The sequence below is a fragment of the Macaca nemestrina genome, chromosome 13 (assembly GCF_043159975.1).
Source record: "Macaca nemestrina isolate mMacNem1 chromosome 13, mMacNem.hap1, whole genome shotgun sequence".
Taxonomy (NCBI): Eukaryota; Metazoa; Chordata; class Mammalia; order Primates; family Cercopithecidae; genus Macaca; species Macaca nemestrina.
The window spans coordinates 116142038-116163489 of record NC_092137.1 but is presented as its reverse complement, the minus strand read 5'-3'; the positions used below and the strand labels follow the sequence as shown (position 1 = coordinate 116163489).

Here is a 21452-nt window from a genome sequence, read left to right as displayed (position 1 = left end):
TTCCAGAATCTATAAGGAACTTAAACAAATTTACAAGAAAAAAACAAACAACCCCATCAAAAAGTGGGCAAAGGATATCCAACAAGTGCTTCTCAAAAGAAGACATTTATGCAGCCAACAAACATGAAAAAAAGCTCATCATCACTGGTCATTAGAGAAATGCAAATCAAAACCACGAGATACCATCTCACACCAGTTAGAATGGTAATCATTAAAAAGTCAGGAAACAACAGATGCTGGAGAGGATGTGGAGAAATAGGAAAGCTTTTACATTGTCAGTGGGAGTGTAAATTAGTTCAACCATTGTGGAAGACAATGTGGCGATTCCTCAAGGATCTAGAACCAGAAATACCATTTGACCCAGCAATTCCATTACTGGGTAAATACCCAAAGGATTATAAATCATTGTACTATAAAGACACATGCACAGGTGTGTTTCTTGCAGTGCTATTCACAATAGCAAAGACTTCTAACCAACCCAAATGCCCATCAATGATAGACTGGATAAAGAAAATGTGGCACATACACACCATGGAATACCATGCAGCCATAAAAAAGAATAAGTTCATGTCCTTTGCAGGGACATGGATGAAGCTGGCAACCATCATTCTCAGCAAACTAACACAGGAACAGAAAACCAAACACTGCATGTTTTTGTTCATAAGTGGGAGTTGAACAATGAGAACACATGGACACAGGGAGGGGAACATTACACACTAGGGCCTGTCTGGGGGATGGGGGGCAGGAGGAAGGAGAGCATTAAGACAAATACCTAAGTAGAGCTTAAAACCTAGATGATGGGTTGATGGGTGCAGCAAACCACCATGACACAGGTATACCTATGTAACAAATCTGTACCTTCTGCACATGTATCCCGGAAATTAAAGTAAAATAAAACATAGTAAAAAAGGAATTATTTTCTGTTTTTGTAGATTATTTTTGTTTAATGTTAAACTCTTTGACCTTCATGGAATTTTCCACAGTTGTGGAAGTTAAAAAGAAACCTGTAGGTATGCGTTTGCTATTTCTATCTGCCTGTTCCTATAACACTGGTTAAATTATGCTTTCTTTCCTTGTTGTTGTACAGCTTCTTACTTTATAAGACATTCGTGTACCTCTGTACATCATTGTGTGGATTTACTATTTCATCCCCGACGTCCATTATGGGGTTAATAAGAACATATGGTGATGTGTTTAGCAGTGGTGTGGGGGAGTGTGGCATCGTACTGAGAAGTGATGGCTCTTCTCTACTGCTCCCTAGAAACTGTCTGCCATTTCTTCTGGCTAAATCATGGTATCAATTTGTTAAGCTCCATGGTATTTTTAAAGGATTTCTGATTGGTGTTTACCATCTTGAGTTTCTCTCCTAAAATTATCTGCCTTCCTATTGCTTTCCATCTCAGTAAATAGTCCCATTCTACACATTTGTTTGAACCCCAAACTATGGATTCATCCCTGATCATCTGTCTCACATCCTTCATCCAGGCCAGCAGCACACTCTTTTGGAGCACCTGTTACAATACACCCCCCATCCCCCTCCTGTCATACTCACCACCACTTTGATGGTTGGAAGCCACTCTCAGCCCTCTCCTGGTTTGCTGAAAAGGACTCCTCACTGGCCTGCCTGCTTCTGTTTTTCAACAGCAGCAGTGTTTTTCAACAGTGGGGACGTGGTCATGACATTCCTCTGCTCAAAAGCCTCTCAGGAAATATCCAGCGTCTGTCCCAGGACCACAGGCTATGCAGGCTCCAGCATTTTTCTGTCCCTCTGTCCTCATTTCTTACCTTGTTCTCCTTCATTCTTCAAGCTCCAGCCAGAGTGGCCTCTTGGCTCAAGGTGCTCCCAACTCAGGGCTTGTCCCCTTGTTCTTTTCTTCCCTGCTCTGGAAAGTTCTTCCACTATGTTTCACACCTTCACTTCATTCAGGGCTTCCTTCAGGTGTCACTCACCAATGAGGCTTCCCTCGGCACACTGATACAAAATATCCATCAAGAGGATTCTCTCATCAATCCAAAGGATTCTCTCACGGTTCTCTGCTTTTGTCTGCACTGCTCATCACTGCCTGCTACTGTGTCTTTATTGGCTGACTGACTTATTTTCTGTTTCCCACACTAGCCTGCAGCTCTCCAGTGAAGAGGTTTTGTTTAACACATTGCTACATCCCAGCACCTTGATGATTCCAAGAAAGCAAATTTTCTCTATTCATTTCCTCTTCAAGAAACACTTGGGGGAGGAAGAGCCATAAATGCATGCACATTTGTAATTTTTGATTTATTCCGTGAAAAATGAAATCTAAGAAGCCTTCTTTTGTTTGTTGTCACTAATTACTTAGCTGATGAGTTTTTACTTTGGTAGTTCATAAAAACACAGACACCTGCAGCCCAAGCACCTCGTGAGGTCAGTGGGCTTGCCAGAGGTCACAGGTCAAGAGCAGCTGCACCCATTGAATACATTTAGTCCTCACAAATTATTGGAGCCTTCTGTAGTATAAATATTAACATAAAGCTAGATTTGAACGCTCAACATACAGATGATCACTGTATTATTTCACAGTTCTTTAAACCTTTTCCAATTTTTACAGCTATATTGATTTGGCTCAAAAAATGTTTAATGTTATAGTTTTAGTCCTGTTTGTAAGCTCTTAAGGATTTACTTACTAAAAGTTCTGTGACTGTAAGTACCTAAAGACTTATTCTATCACTTTAATAGTCATTTATCACTTAACAAAGGGGATACGTTCTGCGAAATGCATCCTTAGGCGGTTTTGTCATTGTTTGAACATCATAGGGTGTGCTTACACAAACCTAGGTGGTACAGCTTACCACACACCTAGGCTATATGATGTCGTCTACCAGCCTATTGCTCCTCATCTACAAACCTGTGCAGCATGTTTCTGTACTGAATACTGTAGGTATTTGTAAGACAACAAGAAGTATTGACGTATTTAAACATATCTAGACATAGAAAAGGCATTGTAAAAAATGTAGGATAAAGGATAAAAAGTGGTCCACCTGTATAACGCACTTACTGTAAATGGAGTTTGCAGGACTGGAGGTTGCTCTGGGTGAGGCAGTGAGTGAGTGTGAGTGAATGTGAAGGCGGAGGACATTACTGTACGCTACTGTAGACTCATAGACACTGTAGTCTATGCTAAACTTATTTTAAAAAAATTTTTTGTAATAACTCTTAGCTTGAAACACACATTGTACAGTAGCACAAAAGTGTTTTCTTTCATTATACCCTTCTTTTTTTTTTTTTTGAGTGCAACTTCTATCTCCTGAATTCAAGCAATTCTTCTGCTTCAGCCTCCCAAGTAGCTGGTATCACAGGCACCCGCCACCACACCTGGCTAATTTTTGTATTTTTACTAGAGACAGGGTTTCATCATGTTGGCCAAGCTGGTCTTGAACTCCTGACCTCAGATGATCCGCCCACCTCGGCCTCCCAAAGTGCTGGGATTACAGGCATAAGTCACCGTGCCTGGCCTATATCCTTATTCTATAAGCTTTGTATGTTAAAAAATAGTGTGTTGATATTTAAACTTTTTTGTTAAAAACAAGACATATACATACACATCAGCGTATGTCTACACAGGGTCAGGATCATAAAGGTGTTACCAGGCAACAGGAATTTTTCAGCTCCATGATAATTTTATGGAACCACCATCCTATATGTGGTCCACTGTTCACTGAAACACTGAATGTGGTACATGGCTGTATTATCTTTCTATAATTCAGATAAATTTCTGTCCTACTCTGTTCCTGTTGCTAGAAAACAGAAGACCACAGTTGGATAATTTATAAAGAACATTGATGTTTTCACAGTTCCAGAGGCTGGGCAGTCTAAGCTCAGGGCACTGGCATTTGGTGTGTGGTGAGTGCCTTCCTGTTTCAGCCTCACATGGCAGAAGACAGAGGGCATATGAGGGGCAGAAGAGCAAGCTAACCAACCAGCAACGCTGTGAGAAGCCTCTGTGTAAGGACCTTCATCCCACGAACGAGGAAGGAGCCCTCATGGCCTAATCACACCTTAAAGGCTCCACCTCTTAAGGCTATCACGTTGGCAACACCTGAGTTTTAGAGGGGGGACCGCCAAAGCATAGCATTCTCATATTCTGCTTTCGTTCTAAACTGTATTGAATGCCTGCAGGATGACTGCTATTGTCCTGCAAGTAAGTGCTCTCCAAACTTAAGCTCCGTCCAGTGACCTTCGTGTGTTAAGTCACTTTCCACGTGTTCTCCATGTGCTGGCCCAACCCACATCTCTCTCCTCTTTCCCTACAGGCCTCCTCCTAACACGTTCTCTGTTTTAAAGCCACAATGGGCTCTACCACGAGTTAAGAGGTGGATATTTCCCACCATTTTTCCATGTACTAGAGAAGCCCCTTCATGGTTCTGTTTAATGCCTGTCTTTTCAGCCCTGCCCAGATATTGTCCTACTCTGGGTCTTCCTAAGCAGACTTCCTCTTCCCCTGTTCCCATAGCACTTGGCTGGGGCTTGACCGCACTTTGCCTTGTTTTAGAGTAAGTCATAAATATATGTTGGGAGCTGTATTGGGAACTCTTTGAGATTAGACATCATGGCACATGTATATCCCTCATAGAGTAGTTAACTTGAGGCATCCTGACAAATTGATTGGGTTGTCTCTGAAGGAGCACACGTCTCAAATATTAAACCTATTCAGTGTTCCAAATCCAAGAATCAGACATTGAAAATAAATACAATGCCAATGTTTCTGAATGCTACAGATGAGAGTAGTAATGTAAAAATGGGCTGTGACCTGACTACCTTGGTAGTAAGACCCTGGATCTCTTTCAGCTTCAATTCCCACTTAAATTTTTACAAAGCATGAAAATAACTGCCTTGCCTACTCATTAGGGTTTTTATGAGGATGAAATGAGATGTTACATCTGAAAATGTTTTAGAAATCACTGAATTGTTTCAAATATAAAATTGCACCGGGCGCAGTTACTCATGCCTGTAATCCCAGAACTTTGAGAGGCTGAGGCGGGCGGATCACCTGAGGTCAGGAGTTTGAGAGCAGCCTGGCCAACATGGCAAAACCCTGTCTCTACTAAAAATACAAAAATTAGCCAGGCATGCTGGTGCGTGCCTGTAATCCCAGCTACTTGGGAGGCTGAGACAGGGAGAATTGCTTCAACCTGGGAGGCAGAGGTTGCAGTAAGCCGAGATTGTGCCACTGCACTCCAGCCTGGGTGACAGAGGAAGACTCCATCTCAAAAAAAAAATAAAAATAAAAATGTGTTACTCCATTTCCACAGTCACAATATTGAAGAAAAACTTAATAGGGGTTTAGAAAAATGAAAACTGTACAGTGTAGATAATGTGTAACTATAGCACTCCAATTTTAATGTAACATTAAGTTTTTGTCTACATGTGCTTCATGAATAGTTTTAAGGGAAACCTTTGGTTTGCACTGTAATCTGGGAAGCCAGTGTAAAGACCGTGATACTGACTTGGGAGATGGTGAAATAGGACCCACTGGTTCTATCAAAGGGAACCAATTTCCTATCTCCAAAATTCCTCCATAACCCAAGTTTTGTGTCTTTATGTTTTCCTTACCAGGCTTCCATCTGTATCACAAGTTGCCCACAATAGTGCCTGAGAGCTGCCTTCTTATAATGGTTGGACTTCTACTAGGCGGGATTATTTTTGGTGTTGATGAGAAGTCGCCCCCTGCAATGAAGACTGATGTGTTTTTCTTGTACCTCCTCCCACCCATCGTGCTGGATGCCGGCTATTTCATGCCCACTCGCCCATTCTTTGAGAACATTGGCGCCATTTTCTTGTATGCTGTGGTAGGGACCCTTTGGAATTCCATTGGCATTGGTGTGTCTTTGTTTGGTATCTGCCAGATCGAAGCATTTGGCCTCAGCGACATCACTTTGCTCCAGAACCTGCTCTTTGGCAGCTTAATCTCAGCTGTGGATCCTGTGGCTGTGCTTGCTGTCTTTGAGAACATTCACGTCAATGAGCAACTCTACATTCTGGTCTTTGGAGAGTCCCTGCTGAATGATGCAGTAACAGTGGTGAGTCACATTCACACTGCATGACTCCAACAGGTGGGGGCTGCCCAGCCACCTGCAGTGGCTCTCTGTCCCTCAACTGGCAGGGGCGGGACCCTGCACACAGGGTGGTTTCATGAGCAGTTGCCCAGGGCCCTTCACTTGATTTCATGCTCTGACGTCACTGTCTTATAATTCTTAATACTTTTAAACGCATTATTTATAATTTATTTATTATCATAAAACTGTCTCCTCATTTTCATTTTGCACGGGGCCCTGCAAAATATGTAGCTGGTCTGTGCTGACAAGGCCCCGTTCATGCCAGAGGAACATATGATTTTGGCCTTTGCAACTCTGATGATTTATCAATTTGGCATTTTCAAAAATGATGGTCTTCGATCATAATTTAAAAGACTTCAGATCCCAGCGTTCTTGTGAGAAGTAATACTGTCAGTATCCAATGTATATAATACAGGTGAAATGTTAATACCTACTAAGTGCCATTCTCCATCTGGGGATGCTTTAGTTATCATGTTCATGATTTTACGGAAAGTTTTTGTCACACGCTCACTGCTCACTTTCTGTTACTCTTCAACCAGCACATTTCTGGCCTTCATCACCTTCTCATAAATGAGTATTTATTCAGAAGGCACAAATTATTTGTAATTCTGTCTTGGATTACATAGAATTAGAGTCAGGGGCTCTTATGATCTTAAAGTTAGCAGAATTTACTTCTACCCTGCCTTTTGAACACAGGCAAGGGTTGAGAGAAGGGATGAGAAAGCCCTTCCTTTTACCCACAGACCTGCAAAGAGCTCAGCGTCCACCAGTTAAAGACACTCAGGTGATGCTCTATTGATGACTCAGTTAGGGAGCACTGATGATGCTGTTTTCTGTTAGCCACAGCTCGGTAGTAGGAAAGGTGACAGTAATGATAGCCACTAACTCGTGAATGCTCCCTTTGTGCTCAGGTCTGTATGACAAATTATGAAACAGGCATTCCTCCCATTATTCAGATACGAAAATTGAGGCAGAAAAAGATTGTGTTTAAAGGACTTAAGTTTTAATTCCCTCTCCATCTGCTCTTATCATTAAAATGTCATTCCGACTCATTTAAAAGTCTACATAGTAGGGTGGGTGCAGAGGCTCATGCCTATAATCCCAGCACTTTGGGAGGCCGAGGCAGGCGGATCACTTGAAAGTCAGGAGTTCGAGACAAGCCTGGCCAACATGGTGAAACCCTGTTTCTACTAAAAATACAAAAAAAAAAAAAAATTAGCTGGGCTTGGTGGTGAGCTCCTGTTATCCCAGCTATTTGGGAGGCTGAAGTGAGAGGCTCGCTTGGGCCAGGCAGGCAGAGGTTGCAGTGAGCCGAGATTACACCACATTCCAGCCTGGGTAACAGAGTGAGACTCCATCTCAATAATAATAATAATAGGCAGGCAGAGGTTGCAGTGAGCCGAGATTACGCCACTACATTCCAGCCTGGGTAACAGAGTGAGACTCCATCTCAATAATAATAATAATAATAATAATAATAATAATAATACAATAAAAGTCTACATAGAAACCAATGTATTCTCTGTTAGCCTGTATTCTACTGCAAAAGGAAATCCTCAGAATGAATACAATATAATCTCTAAGGACATCCATTAACTTCATGTGAACATTATTATATAGAAGATAATTTATCGATCACAATGTGTAGTATAGATATTTTAAGACTGCTGAGTTACCTCACTTAAGTAACAAAATCCACTTCATATATTCCATTATTCATTAACTGAGTAGTCATTAACTTACCGATATTAAATTTTAACTGGGAAACTCCCATAATAGTAGAGACATTTTATAACTCATTCTAATTTCCAGAGGCAGAAGGCATGAAATTTTCCATTCTGACTTAGCTCCATATGTAAATTTTACCCTGTTGAGGGAGACTGAGGACATTTGAATGGGAATTCCTGGAGTGAGTCTATTTAGTGCAAAGGGAACTTTACAAAGAAATAAGAGCGCCTGTTGCAGTCCTTCTAGGGCAGCTCAGTAGAGTTAAATTAGTTTCAGAATGACACGCCAGGCCTCCACACTGCTTTCCCACCTCTATCAAAATGTTATTCAGACATCTCGGCGGCCCGTTCTTTGAGTTTGTCCCAAATCAGATCTCAGGATAGGGTCTGGCTAAGTCACTGTGTAGAGTATGCAAAGGTAGCAGGCCATCCAGACGCACCCCCTGTGCTTCCTCCCAGGAGGCACGGAGGCACAACTGTGGTTTTACGGAAAGAAAGGGAGGGCTGACCCAGGGAAGGCAGGTGGCCAAAGTGAGAGCTTGTCACTCCATTCAGAAGGAGGTCCTGACTGGTGCTTTGAGGTGGAAGCTCTTATCAAGGAATGGCCAGAGCCTTTCAGTCAGAACCACTGTCATGGTTTCATATTTAAGAGCTTCCTTTGGTAACTTACTTGCCCTGGCTGAGAGTTCATTGACCCTCAAAGTCAGACCCACAAGATATCAGGGCATGCCCACAGGTTTGCCAAATAATAAACTACTAGACGTTTCTCTCACTGAATTGGCTGAGTACTGAATTGAGCACGTGTTAAGAATAATTAGAACGATGGTGTCAAAAATTTTAATTTTATCTCCTAGTCAGGTACCTTCAAAGAATAGAGGTGGAGATGTTTTGTGGAAGATTCTTTGATTCATTCATTCCGTCTTATCCCTAGGAGAGGTTTAAGGAACTCACAGACTTTGGAAAGTTATTAAAAATACGGACCATGATGCATACGGCAAAAACTATGAGTCACTAGGAGTTGCAGATAGAAGAATAGGGGTTAGTTTAAGGAACTCATGGACTTTGGAAAGGTATTAAAAATATGGACCATGATGCCTACGGCAAAAACGATGAGTCACTGGGAGTTGCAGATAGAAGAATCAGGGGTAATCAGAGAAAATTCACTGACACAGTATATAACCTCGAGGATGGGTAACATGGTAGGTTAGTGCCATTAACTCCTTTCCCAAATTATGATAAATTCAACATCGAGCTAGAAAAGCTGAAGCAAAGAAAACTTAGCATGCAAATGTCTCAAAGCAAGAGAAATGGATCGTATAAATTGCAGATCAAACCCTTCATGCTATTGTATAGGACTGTAGTAGATTAGAAGTAGTAGAACTAGAGACATGACAATTGAAAAAAATAAAGGTGTGATTTTTAAATAGACTTTTCTGCTATCCCTTAGAATAAATGTTGTATGAAAACTTCCCAACATTTCCCTTATTAGGCAAATATTTTTCAGGTTATTTCTAGAACATGTTAATGCAGCCACTGAATATTCTAATAAATTTTGCAAGAAGACTTAAAGAGTTTCCTCCACCTGCTCATAACCAGGCTTAGTTAAGGAGAGCTGGTTCTGTAGAGAGAAGCCAGTAATGGGCCCCAGAGGCCCAGTCACTGTGTGCTGTGGAGTGGAAAGTAACCTTAGGAAGATGGAGGGTAAGCAGTGACCACTTGGATGTTAATTTTGATTTTGCAAACAGCATAATAGATCTAAAATGTCGTATGCAAAATCATTATCCTGTATGTTTCATGCAGGAAGAAATTACCTGAACATTCTTTTTTTTCTGGAACAGAGCCATTCTGATAGACAACTGTATTTGCATAATTTGCACCCTTGCTTTATGTGATTTCACAGAATTAATATGCTTTTAAAATCAAAGTTCAAAGTTCATAACTGCTAATTTTAATATATATATGTTTGCAATTAAAAAAAATCATAAGCAGTATAGTTTCAAAGCTGTCAAATTAGCCCATGACAGAATTTAGTACACAGGCATCACTGACATTTTAATCTAAGAATACAAGTGTCAAGGGGAGATCAACTTTGCACCGACTCACTAGAGACATTTGCAGCCCACATGCATAATATATACACATAATACATATACCTATATAAATTAAAATTCTAAAACACTTTTCGGCATAGATTCCCTTGTAATACAATTGAAGGATTTAACTGGAATGAACTAAGTATGTGGTTTCGGCCAGTTGTAACCAGAAGAATTTTATCTCGTGCTGATCACTAACGAGGTATCAGGTTCAGTGTAAAACAGGTGGGAGGTTGTGGAAAGTTTTCTGGTTGTTAAGGTAACGCTTCTACCTGAGACATTAGCTCTGACACTGCAGTGGCATCGCAGGCAGGAGAAGGATCAAAAATGGAGCTTTGGCCCAATGGGCTGAGAGTACAGTGCCTGTGACCCATCTTAATTCTTTGCAGAGTCTAAGCGGGGATTTAAGACAGGCTGTAGCTTTGATAGATTTGATGCATTAAGTTGCCAGCAAAATAGTTTTGTAAGGATTAGGAATGTGTGACCCAGTTGCAGATGCCCGTTAATCTGTGGAAGGAGTACCTGGACTTCCCTCAGAGAACTCTTCAGCGCACTGGATGGACTGGGGTGTAGAGATGAGAGGGAGGAAAAGGAGAAGAGGACTCAGCTCTGTGCTAAAGGAATTTCTAGTTTTGTTGGGGACATGAGGCACTCACTCAAAACTCAGCACCGACAGCACAAGATGCTGAATGTTCTGGGAGATCATCCGTGGTGCAGGAGGTCAGAGGGCTGGGTATTTGCAAAGGCTGGAGGGGTCCAGGAGGGCTCTTGGGGGCAACAGTAGGTTCAGCTGTGCCTTGGAAGATAGGTAAAGGTTTAGGGGTGGGTTGCTGGCAAGAGAAAGGACAAAGAAAGAAAACCAGGAGCAGGAGTTAATAAATACGGTGTGTTTTATGGAACAGTGATGAAATCCTTTACAATATGACGTGCGTTAGAAAGCAGTTAAAAAAAAAGTGTACCAGGTGTTTTGAGACTATGAGGCCTTCCTGATGTGAAAATGGAATGGCAGCCTTTGAAGGAAGTAGGTCTTTTTTTTTTTTTTTTTTTTTTTGAGACGGAGTCTCGCTCTGTCACCCAGGCTGGAGTGCAGTGGCGCAATCTCGGCTCACTGCAAGCTCCGCCTCCCGGGTTCACGCCATTCTCCTGCCTCAGCCTCCCGAGTAGCTGGGACTACAGGCGCCACCACCACACCCAGCTAGGTTTTGTGTTTTTTTTTTTTTTTTTTTTTTTTTTTGTATTTTTTAGTAGAGATGGGGTTTCACCGTGTTAGCCAGGATGGTCTCCATCTCCTGACCTCGTGATCCGCCTGTCTCGGCCTCCCAAAGTGCTGGGATTACAGGCTTGAGCTACCGCGCCCGTCCCAAGGAAGTAGGTCTTGTAGTGGCTGCAGTGGGATTAGAGCAAAGAAGAGATGAGCCTCCCAGGTGCAGGCTGGAGGCTGGAGACAGAATGTGGTGCCCGAGTGGCCCTGGAGAGAGGCTGTCCCTGCAGCAGCAGATGGCTGGGAAACCCGCCTCTCCTCTGGGACGCCGGTGATCGTCCCTTTTGCCTTTGGCTGTTTGGAGGCAAGGGGTATATATAGCACATCTGTGATCCTGTCTCAGGAAGTAACTGTGGCGTGTTGATGCTGATGAAAACCGATGCTGACAGCAGGTTCAAAGTGGAAGTGGGTGCTACGTGGAGCCATTTCCTTCTCTGTCTGACAAACGATGATGTCTTTGAAATATTTAAGTTTTCAGGAGAATGAGTCTCTTTTGTTCTTCTCTGAAGTCATTTCTTGGTGGGGAGGATAGCAAATGATCTCGAGTGTTACACCAACAATTAGGGAAAAGGAAAAGTTCACTGTTTCCTAGGGAATAATCCACTATTTTTCAAAGCCAATAGACATTTATTGTCATCTACTAGGCAACATAGAAGATGTAAATTGTAATAAGGTGTTGACCGATCACAAGGAGCTTATAATCAAGTAGAAAGGATGAAAGAATAACGTATTAAACCCATATTGTGGTAGGCTATGACCATAAAGTGAAGCAGAGACAGTGAGATGGCATTGGCCAGGCCGCACACTGCTTACCAGGCAGTGTGACTTCATTCTCCCATGATTGAACCTTGAACCACTTAATCAGGAGGTCAGGAGTCTTGGATGCTAATATTGCCTCTGGCATTTTGTGTCATTTGACCTTGAACAAATGGGACCAGTTTTGAGCTTCTCAGACTCCAAATGAGGGTGTAGCATGGCCTTTCTCCCTAACGTCCTTATCAGTCGGTTTTCCTGGAGATTACAGGTGCTCCCAGAGTTGTAAATATCACAGTGAAAAAGAAGCAGGCCACCTGGTTGGCTGGTGTTTGACTCGCTTATTTTGTGAAAAGAAAGTGGTGGGTCTGCAGCCATGACTTTCCATTTCAGTTCGGTCAGTGGCCCCAGGCACAAGTTGAAAGCATATGGTCCAGCAGACATGAAGTGCCTGGCACTTTTGAAGGCTTCACTAAACCAAGACTATGTAAAGAACGAAACAACAGGTTGGGCGTGGTGGCTCACGCCTGTAATCCTGGCACTTTGGGAGGCCAAGGCAGGTGGATCTCTTGAGGTCAGGAGTTCGAGACCAGCCTGGCCAACATGGTGAGACCACCCCCCATCTCTACTAAAAATACAAAAATTAGCCGGGGGTGGTGGTGTCTGCCTGTAATCTCAGCTACTTTGGAGGCTGAGGCAGGAGAATGGCTTGAACCCGGAAGGCAGAGGTTGCAGTGAGCTGAGATCAAGATCACGCCACTGCACTCCAGCCTGAGTGACAGAGCGAGACTCAAAAAAAAAAAGAAAAAAAAAAAAGAAAAAAGAACAACAGAGCAGTCTCATTATAGCATGAAGTTTTGTTGATGTGCATTTCCATTTCTTTGTAATAAAATGTAAGATAAATCTATTTTAAATTATTCTTAAGGAATAAGAAAACCTAGGCAGATGCACACACACACACACACACACACACACACACGAGTTTGCTGCCACTTTGCTTGAAGAAAATTCCTTTGGGTGTGTCTCAGTTACACCAGACATGTATGTGTGGGTGGGGAGAGGAGGTGGAGTGTGGAGTGAGGAACTGGTGACCTGGGAGGATGACTGACTCATCCTGGGTACCTGTCCTGATGCGTGAGTCCCTTCTGTCATGTGGTTCCACAATAGGACCTTATAAGGTAAATGTGTTCACAGCAGCACCGATAAGCTTTCTTGCTGTCATGTTACCTACCAAGCAATGGTAACATGAGCTGGGTGTGCTGGATGGCAAACAAATATTTTAAAATAATCTTTCAGATGATATCTGGAAAAAATAATGTTTTTGGAATAAGTTATGCAATGACTTTGAAATTGCCTCTCCCTTACTTGTAGAAATAAATTCCCTGACAACTCACTTTTATTGAAAGGTTTTTTTGGTTAGTTTAAAGCTACGGTATTAAAATATGAGACAAACGAATACACAAAGATTGTCACTTTCCTACTTGGGTACACAGAAGAAATGTCCTTATTAGAAGGCCAGGTAGATGCGTTTGTGCCCAGAGTGATAATGGGGAAACTGGAAAGGGTCTTGACAAGGTGTTTTCTTTTTCCTGCAGGTCCTGTACAACTTGTTCAAGTCATTTTGCCAGATGAAAACCATTGAGACCATTGATGTGTTTGCAGGAATCGCGAACTTCTTTGTTGTGGGAATCGGTGGGGTGCTGATTGGCATCTTCCTGGGCTTTATAGCGGCATTTACTACTCGATTCACCCATAATATCCGAGTGATCGAGCCACTCTTCGTTTTCCTGTACAGTTATTTGTCCTACATCACAGCCGAAATGTTTCACCTCTCGGGCATCATGGCGTAAGTAATTCTTTGTTAAAAGTGCTCGATGATGACATTTCATTGAATGCATGCATTCTCAGCTAAGATATTAAAGTTGAATAAGTTATATGAAACACTAGGTTTTCTTATTCTTTTAAGAACAATTAAAAATAGATTTTGCGGTGGCTCACGCCTGTAATCCCAGCACTTTGGGATGCCGAGGCGGGTGGATCACAAGGTCAGGAGATCGAGACCATCCTGGCTAACACGGTGAAACCCTGTCTCTACTAAAAATACAAAAAGTTAGTCAGGCGTGGTGGTGGGCACCTGTAGTCCCAGCTACTCGGGAGGCTGAGGCAGGAGAATGGCGTGAACCTGGGAGGCGGAGCTTGCAGTGAGCTGAGATTGCGCCACTGCACTCCAGCCTGGATGACACAGAGAGACTGTCTCAAAAAAAAAAAAAAAAAAAGATTTTCTTACATTTTGTTACAAAGAAATGGAAATATATATCAGCAAAACTTATGCTACCATGATTTGTTGCTCAGATAGAAAGCTGCTTAAACATTCTTCTGGGTCTCATGAAATATGACAGTAAATTGTTGGGGTGGATCTTGGTCAGGCACCAAGAATTGTATGAGTTTGATGCCCAATCAGCGTAGTCCACGTGGGAACCTATAAGCTTATTCCAACAAAGTCACATCCCAAGCTGCTCTTGGAGCTCTGGAATGGCTTATGGATATTCACTGGCATAACCTTAGTCATAGAAATATTTTGAATGGTAGATTTGATTTGGGATAACAGCTTAGTCATTCAAAGCAAAATAAGAGTTGTGACCACGCAATTTCAGTTTAGCTGTTTAAACCAAGATGCAGGATTATCAAGCAGGAAATGTTTAAAGCCAGGAACTGTTTATTTACTAAAGGTATGGTTAGTGTCTCATGCACTAACTGGTTCTGAAGGAAGTGTTTGAGAAGTTAGACAAGTAGGCTGATGAATGATGGAGTTTGAATCCTGTTTTAGCATTTGGAGCATCACTTTGAAGGAGGCTGCTCATTGGCTGTGGATGTTTTTGTAGCTTCCAAAAACAAGCTTCTATTCTATTATGGCAAGACCCTGTATACGATCATTGAGAAATACTTAGTAATGGAATGCTTTTACATTTTTTTTTTTTACTTTGACAAATATGCATTTACAGCTCCATATGCACTAGGCTAAATGCTAGGACCTGCCGTACATATTTAGAATTTTGCAGCTATAAGCATAAGCCTAGATCATCCTGAAATTTTCTCTTCCGGTCTGATTAAGATGATCGTTTGACTGGGGACTAGTTTGACTTTCGCCGTTTATCAGCACGTCTGATTCAGAAGCAGATGAGATTGGTGGTAGAGGAAGTTAAAGACCCCCTACACGAAGAGAGTGGAACCTGGGGTCATGAAAGCCCTGAGTTACAGGTTGGCTGGTTTTCTGTTTCACAGAGAAACCTAAATAAAGCAACGCATTAATCTAGTTTGACCCAGTAATGTACCATGTCTTCCTGGTTGCTATTCATATCATTTGTATGACTTCCAGTTTCCTCACTGTTCTTTGGCCAGTGTCATTGAAAACGTATGACCAACTAGTTACAAGGTCTCTAAAAAGACTGTAGGGGAGGGACTTGGTATCTAGTTTCCAGCAGTGTTCTTCTAGCAAGAGTCAGGGTATGAGAACCTTGAATTGCATTGCAAGTCTGAGTATATGTAAAAGTTCTAGAACTCACAAAGGAGCTATGTAAATTTGTCAGTTTGCCAGATGTTTGCAGGCAGGAATTGGGGTTCTTAAAGATCCAGCATATGGGGGGAAAGTTGAAGAATTAGATGGGCTGGGAATCCTGGTGCATCCCTGATGTTGGTGATGGAAGGTTTGGAAGACCTATGCTATATCAAGTCACTGGCCTCTTGTGAAGATGGGATCACAGGTTTACTTATGCTACGAATTCAGAAGTAAGAGACAAATAGGGCCACATACTCCTGATAAGTAGCACAGGTAATTCTCTGCTGTGGTTTGTGGGCCTTTGTTGCCAACTTCAAACTGAAGATTTTCTTGACAACTTAGTGTAGAGGAAATGTTTTTATTACATTTAAACTAATATTGTCATTGGCCAGGTGCAGTGGCTCACGCCTGTAATCCCAGCACTTTGAGAGGATGAGGTGGGTGGATCACTTGAGGTCAGGAGTTTGAGACCAGCCTGACCAGCATGGCGAAACCCTGTCTCTACTAAAAAAATACAAGAATTAGCCCAGCATGGTGGTGCATGTCTGTAATCCCAGCCACTCAGGAGGCTAACGCAGGAGAATCACCTGAACTGGGAGGTGGAGATTGCAGTGAGCCGAGATCACACCACTGCACTCCACCCCAGACAACAGATTGAGACTCGGTCTCAAAAAAATAAAAAATAAACTAATATTGTCATTGCTCAAAGTATACCGAAATAATAAGCGGGTCCTTAAATAAGATATTACCGGTGATATAAGCATGTTTGCATCAAAATTACCATGTGCACCCATTATGCTGTCATGACAAATGCAGGTACATATTCACATTGGGGTATGTTTGTTCTCAGAAGTGATACCCTCTTTTCTAGTGTGGGGTAATTAGTATGCCATTCAAAACCTGACCGTGTGTGTTGCTTCTTTATGCTGTAGATCACAGATGTGCATGCCCTGCCCCTCTCTAAAGTGCATTATGTGCACTTTATGTGTAATTACTGTATTTACTTCGGTCCAGGGGATACAGCATAATGATGCAATTAAAATGCATATCTACACACACCTCTTTTACAGAACTAGTCATTTTTTCTGGGCTTAAATTGTACCGAGTTTAGAAATTCCTATCATACATTGTACTAATTGCACTCTCTCTTCTACCATTTATAAACCACTTTTAAGGTTAATGGGCGTGAAGGCACCTGACATACGGAGAATGCTCAGGACTTTCCCTTGTTTTCTTAAGAGAAATGGGCAGCTCCTGAGAAAGGAAACTAGGCAGATAGGACAGGCAGCTGCTGGGTGGGCAGAAAGGTTAAACTGCCTCTATAATGATTTGTAGCCCAGTTGTGAAACTTGGCTTCCTGAGTTGTGCCTGCTCTCCTCCATCTCTCCCTCCGCCACCTTCTTCCATCCATCCTTCCTTCTCCTGTCCTCTTCATGTTGCCTTTCAGAGCCTGTAACCCTCTACATTAGCTTTGTTGACTCTTGGGCAGCCTGTTCTAGAAGGATGTCACTTACTTAATGAGCAGGTAGTTACTAGATGAATCTAATGAAAAAGAAACAATCTTCTGAGTAACAGAAGATTTTGGTTTGGGTTAAAAATGCAAGGAAGCTTTTAGAGGAAAGCGCTGGACAGGATTTCAGTATCTTGAATTCTTTGGAAAGACAGTGAAAGTCTACTGTTCCTGCTATTTAACTTTATCATAAGACTGTGGTTTTATAGGCTTTTTACTGTCTCCTGTTCCTGCTATTTAACTTTATCATAAGACTGTGGTTTTACAGGCTTTTTACTGACAAGTAAATTAAATAATGAGGTGAAATCTTCTTCTGTCTTACAAAATATTTGGAGAGATGTCTCCTGAGCTGTCTTAAATTTGGTTTCCCCTTTGTGGTCCTTCCTAATACTCCAAAACCTAATTTAATGTTAAGGAATGATTTACACTTATGTTTTATTGTATATTCAGAAGGGTTTTAGACTCAAACACTAATAGGGTAAATGCAATTCCCTGTTTTCTAACATTCTTCTACTCATTTCTATCCTGGAATAAATTGTGGCAATAGGGAAATGTGTGTGTGTGTGCGCGCATATGCCTGTGTGTGCATACGTGTATATTTCAGTTTCCACAGCACCAGAAATAAGAGTTAAGGGAAAGTTTCCATCATCCTTTAAACCAGAAGCTTCACATATCAATAGCGCTGGACACTTTTGAGTATCAAAGCACTATAGCAGGGCATGAGAGGTGACTAATAGTTATTGATTTTAGAAATTCCTGCCTTGACTCATGTGTTTTGAACTTTATATTCAGAAAAATTCTCAGAGTCAAAGCTGGTGTATTTGACCTCATTTTACTTTCTTTACCTAAGGACGCTAACGGTTGGATAAATTGATCACTAAAATTCAGAGCCATTATATAGAAATCAACTTAAGCCAAAGTTTGTTACCCCCTTTTGGATTTCAGACTCCTTTCTGATCCTCCCCTTCTACCCTACACAGTTCCCTGGGCTCTAATAAGTGGGACATTGGAAACACACTGACCTGAAGAGGGAAGGGTGTACTTGGCCTCCACAGCAGCAAATTTTGAAAATGACTAACTCCTCCTTCAGATAGGAGAGTAAGTGCCCATTTTTTTATATTTTATTTTTTGAAATGGAGTCTCGCTCTGTCACCCAGGCTGGAGTGCAGTGGCACGATCTCAGCTCACTGCAACCTCTGCCTCCTGGGTTCACGCCATTCTCCCACCTCAGCCTCCCAAGTAGCTGGGACTACAGGTGCCTGCCACCACACCCGGCTAATTTTTTTTTTTTTTTTGTACTTTCATAGAGATGGGATTTCACCATGTTAGCCAGGATGGTCTCGATCTCCTGATTTCGTGACCCACCCACCTCAGCCTCCCCAAGTGCTGGGATTACAGGTGTGAGCCACTGCCCCTGGCCGTGCCCAATATTTTTTAGTTCTGCTGTGATGGATTAATAATTCCTTAGTATTTCTTTCCTTAAGAGTACTTCCTAAGTATTTTCTATTTATTGCTAATTATTCCAGTAGCATTATTGCAAAGAAAGTAGAATATGGTGATTAGTTTCATTCTTATGAATAAATAAATCAAGGCCCAGATGGACAAAACATGGCTGTCAGATGACTCAGTGGAGAATTAGACCTGACCCTGCGTCCCCAGTTACCAGGTCAGTCCTGTTTATGTGCAACATCCCCTCCCCCCACCAAAAAAAAAAAAAAAAAAACCCCAGCACATCCCCATGCAAATTTGTAAATAAGTAAATTTGTAACGGGAATTTCCAGAATGATAGGTTTAGGAATGAAATCCAGGAGTAGCTCCAGCTTGCTGGACTGAAGTAGTCACTGGTAAAGGTGTGAAGATCATATGCTCTCTTCATCCTTTTTCTTTGTAGGAGCTGATAATTGTCATCTGTTTAACATTTTGAGAAAAAATAGGAAAGCATGCCTTTTTTTTTTTTTTTTTTTTTTTTGCCTATCCTAGTTCCTCTTGGTTTACCCACACTTTGTAGCATTTAGGGGACCATCTCTTCAAGATCCAAGAGGGTTAAACCATAGCCCTAGATACCAGAATAACCAGTTCAACATGTTTACTTGTGTTCACAAAGATTAAAAATAATAAACACATGACATTGTAGGACATTCATAAAACATTATATGATGTATCGTGTTTATAACATGCTTTCAAACACATGATGCCAACTGACCCTCATCTCAATGTCCTCGAGTGTGAAGAAGAGCAGGAAGAGAGTTTACAAAGAAGGAAGCGGGGAATCAAGACTAGAGCCTTAAATCTCTGGCTCCCTGTTTCTTCTCACTGGGTCATTGTGCCTTACACCGCCTTGACAAATAATAGTTGTACTTTTAATTATAGTGTACACTTTCACTGATACCTCTGACTGGCCAAGACTGACCACTTCAAAATCTGGTATGACCACCCCAAACATAAATAAGGCTGGGGTGGGAGGAGGAAAGGTAGGAAAATGATGCTAGAAATTAAGTGATATAAAAACAAAGCATATACCCCTTAATTTCTTGGACATATTCAGGAAAAAGGAAAAACAAAGAAAGCAACAAAAAGCTTATGATTATCTTTTATTTTCTATTGTATAACTTTGCCTGAACTGTAGTGTAAGACGAGTAAAGACAGAAAGGAATTGGAAATTATAAACCTTAACCTAGAGACATGTAAACAATTCATGAAATTATTTGTATTTATGTTTATGGTTTAAGCTGTTTAATTTAGTAGATTCAATAGATGAACCCCAGCATTTGCCTGGTTCTTTGAAGGAGGAACAAAAATAGTAAGCTGTCACTTCTTTCCTCGGTCCTGCCATAGGGTGGCCACCAGCCTCGTGTGGCTTCTGAGCACTTGAAAGTAGAATTGAGTTGTGTTGTAAGTTTAAAATACACAGCAGAGGCTGGGTGCGGTGGCTCACGCTTGTAATCCCAGCACTACGGGAGGCCGGGGCAGGTGGATAACTCAAGGTCAGGAGTTTGAGACCAGCCTGGAAAACATGGCGAAATCCCATCTCTACTAAAAATACAAAAATTAGCTGGGCATGGTGGTGGATGGCTGTAATCCCAGCTGCTACTCGTGAGGATGAGGTAGGAGAATCGCTTGAATCCGGAAGGTGGAGGTTGCAGTGAGCCAAGATTGCGGCACTGCTCTACAGCCTGGGCCACAGAGCAAGACTCCATCTCAATAAAGAAAATAAATAAATAAATAAATAAATAAATAAATAAATAAATACACAGCAGATTTTTAAGACTGAGTAGGAAAAAACGGATTCTAGAATGTCCCATTAGTAATTTCTATACTGATTTGATGTTGAAATGACAATGTATTAGACGTGTTGAGTTACATAAATATGTTCCGAAAATTACGTTCAGTTTCTTTTCATGTCTTTCGCTGTGAATACTAGGAAACTGCAGATTACATATACAGCTCCGATGATTCCTACTAGACACTGCTGTTCTGTGGTGCTCACTACTAGTGTTTTCTACTTGGATATTTGAAGACTTGGTGACATATGTTTTATTCCTTTTGATAAGGTAAAAAAAAAGGTCATGAAAAGATGGGAGGAATGAAAGAGAAATGCTCTCCCCGCTCTGATGATAACTGTGCTCTTTATAAAGAACATTTCTTTGAGAATGGGGAAGTTTAGAAAGAAAATAAGGAGGGAGAGACTGAAGGGAAGTTGGAGGTCCTTCTGAAGTGGCTTATGATAATTAAGATGTCAAATTAAAGCTACCTTGTGAAAATGAAAAATGTTCCCCTAGGTCCACGTTTGGGGGTTTGGATATAAACATCCTCAAAATCTAAAGTGGGAGGGAAAGCTGTGGCTCCTGCAGGAATGAGCAACGTACTTTAAAACAGGTTCCCTGGGTTGAGATAATGTATGTGTTTTGCAAATTGAATTTGTAAACTTAGACAATAGTCAGTATTCGAAACATTATATTTTCTTGCCTTATCTTCTTAGAGGTAAAACAACATTAAAGACATTGTTTTCATCTCTGTTTTTATCTGTATTTACTCTGCAGACTGACTGAAGATCAATAGAGCCTCTATATTAAGGTCTATTATAGGTCTTTATTCTAGCTAATGTCAAAAGATATTGATTTTTGATGGAGAAAAAAAATCAAACACACAAAACTCATGCGAAGTAAGATTATGTATTTCATTCTTGAAGATTATCAGGAATACATTATGAAGCCAATCAGTCTTCCCTCAACTTGTTACCTGTGTCTCAGTGTCTTCTGGTGTTTATCAAGTGGTCAGGGTACTAAAGGAATAATTAATATATCGGGTACTCAAGGAATAGCAATATAAGTTTAAGTGAAACACAAGCAGAAAAAACTTATTTTCTAGGAAAAATTGGTACAATGCATAATACATCCAATAGATGCTGTACTTGACTGGCTTATGAAAATCAATTGACTGCATTCTTAGAATATTTAGCTAAAAA

At 41.4% G+C, this 21452-nt stretch overlaps 1 protein-coding gene across 2 annotated transcripts in view; it reads left to right on the top strand.

Moving 5' to 3' along the window:
- The window catches only part of LOC105490131 (solute carrier family 9 member A2), a 90323-nt gene that overhangs the window by 27955 nt on the left and 40916 nt on the right, over window positions 1-21452 (top strand). For both annotated transcript variants that reach the window (XM_011755518.3, XM_011755517.3), the window contains exons 2-3: window positions 5588-6051; window positions 13517-13767. In XM_011755518.3, coding sequence (XP_011753820.2) covers window positions 5588-6051; window positions 13517-13767 — 715 coding nt within the window. The remainder of the gene's footprint in view (window positions 1-5587; window positions 6052-13516; window positions 13768-21452) is intronic.